Here is a 10,353-nt window from a genome sequence, read left to right as displayed (position 1 = left end):
ATAGTTGCTAGTCACACAGTCATTTGAAAATGTTTGTGGAAAAGTTTATGAGCCTATAATAACATTTGAAAATTTGAAAAAAAAAATTGAACTCAACTGAATCAGTGTTGATGAAGCCTGGGATGTGGTAAATGCAGCAGACGCAAGCTATTATTACTGATGTTACCATCACAAAGACAGGAATGTAGGTGTTTTTTTCCTTCTACTTTGATAATTTAAGAAAAAGATTCTTACAAGAGGATACCTTAAACATTAAGGTCACAGTATGACTTAGCACTTTCCCACTCCCTGTATTGGAGACTTGTGCTGGTTTTAGCTCAGCGGTTACTTGGAGAAATATAGTGGAGATTTTCCTTTGGAAGTTGAAAGTATTTTTAAAGGTGTGAATGCAGAAGCCACTCTTTCAGTGTACGTGTTCTCTAAAAGATGCTTTCTTTTCTGCCTTTTTTTTTTTGAATTACTAACTTTATAGAGTTCTTGCGAAAATAAATAAATAAATAACAACCCAGCAATTCCTTTTATTTTGTTAGATTGCTGGCAAATGCTCATTGATACATTTTCAATCAGCTTCTCATCCAGTCTGGACTTAACTGATAATATTTGACTTTGTAGATTGAATTGGATTGATTTTTCTTTTCAAACATCAAGATACTGCTATCAGTGACTCAAAGGTTGCAACAAAATTCATAGTTTTATTACCGAATTATAAACGGCTGTCCAGAAAGTCAGAACTATTTAAAAAACCTCTCCCATGAACTTCACAAAATACTGTTCAAGCTGTCAGTTACACAGAACCACACACTCTGCCGCCTTTGACCTTGGTTCCTTGGGCTGGAAGCTGAGAAGGGAGAGGATGTTCATGTTTCTTCGTTGTGTCTCCCTTCGTTGTGCACCCTGCATTTAAACTGGGGAGCTCAGGGCTGAGGGGACCACCAGTTGTCTCAGGCATTGTACTTCACAGCTTCCAGAGGGGAGAAGATGACTGGAGAAGCTCAGCACGACACTGTGTGCAGGGCCCCAGCTCTATGCACTATGAAAGTCTGTCTTGAATTGCTGTCTTTTCCTGAGCTCAATTAATTCTAAATGTTAATTTATATTATAAATTTAAGACTGCAGGTACCTTACTATAAGGCAGCACCAGCCTAGACTCCAACTTGTATCTTTTTCAGTTCTGTATTTTTCATCCTTCTTTTGATTCAGTAACTGGCCAATGATCTCTTACATATTATGTTTAAAGTACATCTCTGTTTCTATTAATCTAGTTCTTTATAAGGAAATGTTTTATGCTTAAGATTTCTGGTTTGTAAAGTTGATAACAAATTATAAATTTAGGGTAATTTTAAAATTTGCCCTACTGTAAGACCTTTAGTAACTCAATTTTTTAAAATTTAGATTAAATTACAGTTCCAGTTTTAAAGGTGTAACTATAAAGATAACAGTGTAGTTACAGAAATAGTATACAGAACTTAGGTGTTAAAATTTGAAATTATCTGAATATATTTCTTGCTGTAATGTTGGAAAAATACTTTATAAAAACTTTACTACTTAAGGAAATAATAATTGGAAAGTTAGTGCTATATGAAGGTGGTTGTGTAAAACCTCCCAAGTCTAGACTTTCTTCAAAACTATAAGTTAGTGGAGATACAATGTGGAGCAGTTCTAGTCAGAGATCAACCATTAGGGACATCAGCCATTATTTACTTTTTGAATTTGGTGTATTTTAAAATTATCATCTCTTTGAATGCTTTAGGAAAGTGGGTTACTGTATTTGCAAAAATAATAATGTTGTTTGAAATAAGCCAAATGAAAAGTGTCAGAGATCAAGTGTCTGGTATGCATCTTTTCATATACAGCTATTATTCTCTAAATTCTTAGCTTAATTATTCATTTTGGGGTGTTATTTCAATGTTAAAATAGAGTCAACAGTTCCCTCCCCCCCAAAAAAAATGAGTTAGCATAATTCCAATTTGTTAATTCTCTTACTACCATTATACAGAGGATCCCTGAAAGTTTTTCCTTACATAAGCTGGAAATTATATACACTACTTGTACTTAATTATTATAAGAAGGTTATTTTGCCCATTTTCTTAGACTCAATTTAGGAAAGTTTATCTCTGTTTTTCCTGGGTTTAGTTGATCCAAATATTATTATCTCAAAGAATATTTTTACCAGTAGGCTTATTTTATGGGTTCTCTCACAGAAATGAGGTTTTACAAAAGAAAGTATCTCACGGACTTGATAGTCTTAAGTTTAAGAAGCACATTTCCTTAAATGTTGGAATAACTTTTAATAATCTCTCTAGTCTTACTAATTAATAAATTCATCTACCCTAAAATATATTTTAGTGAATGAAAATTTATCTCCATAGTTTTTAATGGTGATTAAAATTAATTACCAATAGCAAGAACTTGTAGAAGCGCTGTAACATTTACAGAAACATTGAAAGACAGAGCAATTTAAATTGGATTTGTTTCAAAATACCACTTTAGAAGTCACTTGGCAGAATTAGCAACATCACTATCATTGGAATGTATGCTAATATGCTATGAAAGAATGATCCTCATTAAAATCTTGTTGCTAAACAAGTGACAAAAACATTACAAACAGCTTGAGGCTTCAGGCCAGTCACAGTTAATCCTGAAGAGATTTGGACAAGTGTGAAAAATCTATAGACTGTGCCTTTGATTGTGATCAGAACACATAAGTACCGTCAAGCTGCAGTTTTGTACAGACATTTTTATCCCTATTAGGAAAAGCGAATCTTAAAATCATGCAGTGCCTAGGCATTTCTGTTACGAATTTCTCATGTACAAAGTACTGGATTTGTGTAATTCAGAAAGTGACTTTTGATAATTGACATTTTTCATGTTTTCCACAAAAGAACTGAAGTTTGATAAACTAGAATATTTTCATGTAGTTCATACTGCTAATGGTCTTCTAGACATTGAGTGAATGAGTCTGGTGCAGGCCTGGTGAGGTGTAGTACGGGACCGTGGTGTAGGGGCATTGGCCCGGGTTCATCTCTGCTGCTGGCAACTGTGGCGATCTTCTTAGGCCCTTTGTGAACTCAGTCACTTCCGGATTAACTTTATGGGCATGTTTCCTTTGAGGATTGCCCATGCCTTAATTTTTATTTGTGACCATCATGAGCTGTTACAAAGACATATCACAATTATCATTCTACAAATAGAAAAATGAACTTATAGGACATGTCAGAGTAAACATTAGTAGGTCTGTTGATCGCTGTGGGGTCACCCCTCTGGGTCGGCACAGGCTGCTGGCAGCAAGCCTGCTTGGCCTTTTTGAGTTGCAGGAATTTTCAGTGACTGTACAAAGAGAATTCCCTTCCTCTGATTTTTGCCCATGTGCCCAGGTTACCTACTCAGACAGAATCCAGAACTTGTATTTTGGAATAAAAAAGACACCCAGTAAATCCAGGGATCAGAGAGCAAAGAATGACTGTTGGCAACCCAGGAACGATGGGAAGCTAATCCTGTGTGTCTTTGAAGTGAATAATTATATGCCACCCATAAGTTGTTGTGATTGTACATCTTAAATTATTTGAATTAAAGTCAGCACACCTCTTGCTGTTTTTCCTGATCTACTACTTAGCCTATGCTAAGTATGCTAAGACTATGCTAGCATCTTGCTGTAGTAGCTATACTGTAGGGAGCTTGTCCCAGCAAAGCCTGTTAATGAGATTTTTGTGCATTTAACAGATCTCCATCATTTCATTTTCTTAGTGTGACTTATTATAGTGTGTGTCTTCATGGAGATGCCTGAAATTACCTGCTTTAAGTAATCATTATCAGTCATATTCCTTAGTGACTGAAAGCATAACACATAGCTCAAAAAAAGAGACAGATGCTAATTTTTTATTGAAGAAGTTAAGAATGTTCAGGAAACACTGCTGTAGATTGCGAAGAATGCTGTATTTTTGAGATGACTTGGAATGGTTAGCTGCTTGCAGCACATTGGAGGTGGCATGGCCTGACACTAGAGCAGCCAGTTGTCCTGAGGTAGGTCCAGACTAGTGCAGGGGAGTAGCTGCAGGGGCGGGAAGCAGAGCACACCAGCCTGTAGAAGGGATTAGATAGGATCGAGTCTGACCCAAAGCAAACACAGGAGGGTAGCAAGTGGCCCCATTGCGAATGGGGTTCACAGGCTTTTCTGGGTTGGTGATCCTGAGAAGGCTGATACCAGAGCGGCCAGGACAATTTAAACAGCAAACTGCCTGCCTGGAAATTGCACAGAAAGCCATTTTAATGTTCTGGGACATGCAAGACTTGAGTCAGGAATAGAATGGAGCTGTTACCAGAAATGAAGACACCATGGTACGGTTATCTTGAAGAAAGGGTCACCTTGACATCATCAGGACAAGGCATGCCGATTATGGACAGCAGGTGCCAAAGTCTGGAAACAACCTCCTTACTGTTCTTACATGTTTCTTCTAGAATGCATTGCTTTTACTCTGTTGGGAATCCCACATATTCTCTGTGTCACTGATGTCTTCATGAAGCCTCTGACTCTGTCTCATCTACTTCCCACTGAGCTCATTCCTACAATCTCATTCATCTTATTTTGCCTTTTCTTCTTGAGCATCTTTTGTAGAGCTTGTCTTATGTGCCGAGTGTCATGTAGATGACATGTTTAGAATAGAATAACCATTTTATAGAGCTGTTAAAAATTATGTTAACACAATGCCTTTTCCTTTCCAAAATTTCATTTCAGATTTTACCAAGTGTTGCAAGGCCTCTGGAGTGCTAATGGTAGTCAAATGCCGTAAAGAAAATTCTGCACTGAAAGAATGTCTAACTGCTTAGTAAGTAGTTACCTCTGTGCCTGTGCTTCTGTGTATCTCTGTGTAATGCATGTAGGTAAGAATATGCTGTGTAGCTCATACCATGTCATGTGGTCTGTATTTTCCCCCGTTATAGCCATAATACTGTTGACTAAATCTGAAATTTCAGTTTGTTGAAGATTGTTTTATAATAGCAACTTAAGATGTTTATGAAGGAGCTTTTTTAGGTTGTGTGCCAGCACTGTGGGTTAAAAATATAAGGTCAGCAAACAAAAATATATTATTTTTCCACACTATTTCACAAATTTCTTTTCATTGACACGTTGACATTCTAAACAAGTTTATGTAAGTTTATATTTTTTTCTAATGAGAGGTACTGAATTGAATTCTCTTTGCCAGCTTTGTGATATTCTTTTTTGTTTGTTTTATTTATTTTTATTTTTTAAAAGATTTATTTATTTAGGCCCTCCCTGGTGGCGCAGCGGGTTAAAGCACTGCACTAAGAAACTAAAGAGCCGCATCCGCATGAGTTTGATTCTCGCCTGCCCCGGAGGTGACCACATGGCGTGGCAGACCTCTCCTGACCCGCCCGCTGCTCCCCTCAGCAGTGTGCTTAGTCGATCTGCCTGTTCTGCTTCCCGCTCTGTCTCTGGTGAATCCTCTCACCCTCCGCATCTCTGGCCTGTACCCCAGTTCTGTACGAATAAATAAATAAATCTTTAAAAAAAAAAAAGATTTATTTTTTTAAGCATATAGAATTGGAGTACAAGCCAGAGGTGCAGGGGCAGTGAGAGTATTCACCAGAGACAGAGTGGGGAGCAGAACAGGCAGATCGATGAATTTACACTGCTTAGGGGAGCAGTGGACAGATCAGGAGAGGTCTGCCACGCCATGTGGGTCAGCTCCGTGGCCGGGGATTGAACTCCTACTGAAGCATCTGTGGCTTACTTGTAGTGCTGTGCTTTAACCCACTGCACTACCAGGGAGGGCCTCTTTTTGTTTTTAAGTCACAACCAATAAAATTTAACTCCTAGGAAAATTTCAATAAATCAAATGAAGGATACATTTAGATTTTTAATTGATCAAATTAATTATTTCACTTTATTGACAAGTAGCACTGTGAAATTTGTTGGTAAGTATTGCTAGTTGTGAGGCCTTAGTTTTGGGAAGCCCTGTTTGCTTCTTTACTCTGACGCCATGGCCTCGAAGCATGTATGGTGACATGTCTTAATGCTTCTTAGGGTACTAAAAAAAGAAAAGCAGTGATTATATAAATCTTTTAATTGCTTACTTTGATTGGTAATGGTATGTTCACAAATTTGTGTACCTTTTTCGAATGCTGGAGTTGGAAGACTTCAGAGATTATTTAACCTTTACATTTGTAGTTGAGGAAACAAGGTCCACCATTATCTTCAAGTTAATATTAAAGATAATTTAGTAGGAGCCTTTATTTATGGGCCAGGATTGTGTGATGTGTATAACCAAGGAGGAGCTACAGTGTGTTATGTGACTTCATCTTTCAGTTCTATTTCCTAGTGCTCTCAAGAGATATTTAATGAATCAATTGAAACTCTTAAAAATTTGTATGACTGAAAAAGAGTAAAAATGAAAACAATGAACAACTATAAACCAGAGACATTTTATGGGGTGGAAAGTGGAATGGAGTCCCACTGGGGTGGGAAGAGTGCACTGGACTGTAGTGATGGCACACGGGTGAGTTGGTGGTGGGAAGCCCACGGGGATTCCAACTGAGATGAAAAAATGCACAAAATGAAGAATGATGTAAAAAAATTTTTTTTGCATGACCGAATTTCCTTAATTCTCTTTGGTTAATTAAAGAGTTTTTACACCTCATTATCAGTTATAATAAACTTGTTTATTTTAGCTTGGCATATTATTCCTCCTTCCAAAACATGGCAGCCCTAGCGTAGAAACTGAGGAGGGCAGCCCAAGCTTTAGCTAGCTAGCAGCTTCGGGCAGGCCCTGCCGGTAAAACAGGCTAGTTATTACTCTCCATGGAGTGAAAGTGAGGGCTCATGGGTAACACACTGTCACAGGGCCTCTCCATATAGTCGGTACTCAATAACTGTTGGCTTGTTTGTTTTTTTTTAATTTGTTACTTACTAATTTTTGTTACCTGAATATTAGTCATTTGGATAGCCTTCCGTCACCCACCCCCTGAAACAGGAGGAGAAAAGAAAAGGTCTTGTCCATCCTGGTAGAGTGGCTGGTTTGGTTGGGAAAAGACTGCTTCTGTTTGTTTTGAACAGAGATAAGCAGCAAGAAGATGGGATGTGGCATTGGCTGCAAGTAGATTAAGGGAGAATTTTATTTGACTAATTTGGAAATTACTTCAAATTCCCTTCTTTCTCTGGCTTCCCTTCTAATGCTCTTTTTCATTTTCAACTCTTACCTTCTTCCCAGCCATTCCTTCTTTACCCTTTCATACAAAGTTGTTGATTCCCTGGATGCTCTTCTCATTCTTAAATCTTAGAAAACCCAACATGCACTGTTGGCAATTATTTCAAGAGGGCGTGACATTTCTCTGCTTCTCTTTTCAGGTCCAAAACTGAACTCGACTCCTACTCCTTGTGTATCATGTGTAGAGACAAGTTACCTGGAATCTAGAATTTTCTTTATCTCCTGTTACTGGTTATCTCCTACTGATTGCATTTCTTAAATATCCCCCAGATTAATTTCCTCCTTTTCATCCTAACTGCTGCTTCTTTGGCTTAGACTCATCATTTCTTGTCTGAATTACTGTGATTGCTTATTTACTGGGTGTCCTTCCTTTACCTTGCTCTCTCATTTTATTTGCTGTATACTGCAGATTCATCAAAGACACAAACTGATGCCACCGTTGCTGTTTCCTAGTGCCCATTGCCTTCAGTTGATTTTCTCAGTATGGCATAAGTGAATCATCACACTTTGTTCTTGCCCTACCAGCTACATCTCAGGACATTCCTCTCATGTGCGTGATCAGCTACTTTGGTACCGATGCACTTGCATATCTTTTTCTCATCTATGTGCATTTCCACATGTCCTTCTATTTAAATTTCCATTGGTACTTAAAACCGCACCGCACGCACATGCCACCTTTCCCTGTTTCATTGGTGCGTTGGGCCATACTTCTGTCGAAGTTGTATCCTGACTCACGATCCCAGTCTTCATGTGTCTCTTTTTTAAGCACACTGGGCTCGTTGGTGGTAGGAGCTGTACTTCTCAGTGCTGTGTCCTAGGACAGGCTGTCAGACAACTGCTACTAGGCTTTTTTTCTTTCACTTTGACAACTTTGGTAACGTGATGTTTATGATGAATTCAAGCCCTTTAATTTATGTCTACTTCTATGTCCGAAAATTATTCAAGTAAGCTTCTATTAAAGATCTACAAAGTAATTCACTTTAAAAGATTTTTATTTCCTTCTTGTAGCTATAAGGATCCAGCCTTTTATGAAGAATGTAAGCTGGAATACCTGAAGGAAAGGGAAGAATTCAGAAAAACTGGAATTCCTACCAAGAAAAGACTACAGAAGCTTCCCACGAGCATGTAGGCAAATGTGCATGTGCTACTCAGGAGCCCTAACAGTCATGGAGACCAGTCACCCGAAAAGTCGGACTCAAGAAAGGGTGTTTGCTTTATCCTAAATTATGGAAATACTAAATTTTATCTATAATAAAGATTTGTAAAAATTGCAACTTAAGCTTATTAAATGGAATAGGAGTAAATACCGAAATGGGATATGGCTGCCTAGTCATGGTTTTTGTATATTTTGCTCCCTACAACTGCAGTTTTTAACTGTGCTAGTGAGTTTTTAGGGTTCCATATGGGTCGTATTCTTGTCTAATATATAGACTAATGGCTAATCGTGAGAACCAGAAGTAGCTAACAGAGAAAGCAAGAATATGCAACTTTTAAAGGTGTTAATAATTAGGCAGTATAACATTATAGTTATGAGCCAGAATCCTTATGCCACTTATTGAGCATACATGCTACTGTAGAAGTAAATCTCTACAGATGCTGTGAGGAATTGGCAGACTGATTGGTGTGCATTGGAAATGCCTCTGACTTGCGGGATCTAGCTCTTGTTGTACTATTAGTAGTAAAAGTCTATTTGGAAACGTATTATTCATCAATTATTTTATTGAAATCTTTAATGGGATTTTGTGTTCAATAGAAAACTTCCTAAAGTATGTAATTTGACTGTTGATTTGGCTAAAGATTGAAAATATTTCAGTCTTTCTTAAAAAGAAATAAATTAACATTCTATAACATAGCAATGGTTTCAGGAACATGTTTAAAACGTGTCTCAGTGCAATAATTTTGATTCCAGGTTGAGCTATATTAAAAATCTTTCCCTGTGGCTGTTAATTCTCCACCATAGCCATTATAGACAGTTTCCAGGTAAGTAAATTTTGTATATAGACAATTTTCAGTAAAATCACAGAAATTACGAGCTGCTTAGAAAAGATTTAACTGTGGTCCCAAATTCATGACATAGATATGAGTGTTTTTTTTTTTTTTTAAGTAATTGTCTGCATTAAAGCAATTAGCAGATAGAACCCTAATGAACCAGTGTAGTGGTTCCATACTTCTGACTGAACCTCTCAAGATAACTACTTTATTCTTACTTGAAGCCCAAAGAGCCGTATTTTCCCCACAGATCAAAAGGAGTGAATTACTAGAGCAGACAAGTACAGCACAGATTCTGGAGCACAGATTCTTTTGTTAGCCTAATGCTTCCATTAGGTATTAGTGTATCTTTTAGAGCACAGAGGTTTAATTCTTGGTTTTAATGACTCAAAGAAAAGGAGAAAGTTACTTTGAAAACTAGGTGGAATGTATAATCTATTTTATAAATTCAGTTTGAATCAAAGGGGCCAGCTGTGCAAAATTCATGTGTCTAGATGTCACTTTCCCCATATGTTCTAGACAAATTAGGTCATACAGTATAAATAATATGTTTATCCCTCTTTATTAGGTAAAAAAACTAAACCATCCATCATAGCTTTCAGGACATACATGCCTTTCCTCACTCAAGTCCACTTGACTGGTTCATCAGCCTCAGTCGGGTCTTGCTTATTCATGTCTCCAATGTTATACTGGTAAGTGACATTCATAGATTTTTCTACCCCTTATACACCTTTTCGAAGTAAGCATTTTGGGATAGATCATTTGTGTTCACATGATGCAGTCCTACAGTTTTTTACATATGCATTCTCACCCCTAATGTTTCCTTTATCCCTGCTCTCCTTAGGAGTTGTCCCATTTTTGCAAGGGAAGCCCTGTGGAGCACATTTCAGCTAGTAAGAAAGAAGGTAACATCACATTTTGCATATTAAGTTAATTATTAGGTACAGATGGCCCATTTGTTTTCGTCTTAGTCTTCCCTAGGACAGACAATATCATAAGTGTGTTCATTTTAAAATTTGTGACTGGGTATAAAAATATTGTTTTTTTGGTTAACCTTTTCTTGATAAAGAGTGCATTATTTACCTAGCACTTCAAGCTGTCAAGAATCACCATCACTGACTTTATATCTTAGCTAATGTCA

At 37.4% G+C, this 10,353-nt stretch overlaps 1 protein-coding gene across 1 annotated transcript in view; it reads left to right on the top strand.

Moving 5' to 3' along the window:
• CMC1 (C-x(9)-C motif containing 1) overlaps positions 1-8,980 on the top strand; it is a 60,353-nt gene extending 51,373 nt beyond the window's left edge. Inside the window, exons 3-4 of the mRNA XM_012732178.1 lie at positions 4,733-4,823; positions 8,232-8,980. Of these exons, the coding sequence (XP_012587632.1) occupies positions 4,733-4,823; positions 8,232-8,352 (212 nt within the window). The 3' untranslated portion in view covers positions 8,353-8,980. The remainder of the gene's footprint in view (positions 1-4,732; positions 4,824-8,231) is intronic.
• Positions 8,981-10,353: the final 1,373 nt, after the last annotated feature.

Source organism: Condylura cristata, unplaced genomic scaffold, assembly GCF_000260355.1.
Source record: "Condylura cristata isolate star-nosed mole 26May11 unplaced genomic scaffold, ConCri1.0 scaffold00033, whole genome shotgun sequence".
NCBI classification, from domain to species: domain Eukaryota; kingdom Metazoa; phylum Chordata; class Mammalia; order Eulipotyphla; family Talpidae; genus Condylura; species Condylura cristata.
This window is presented reverse-complemented; position numbering and strand designations above follow the sequence as displayed.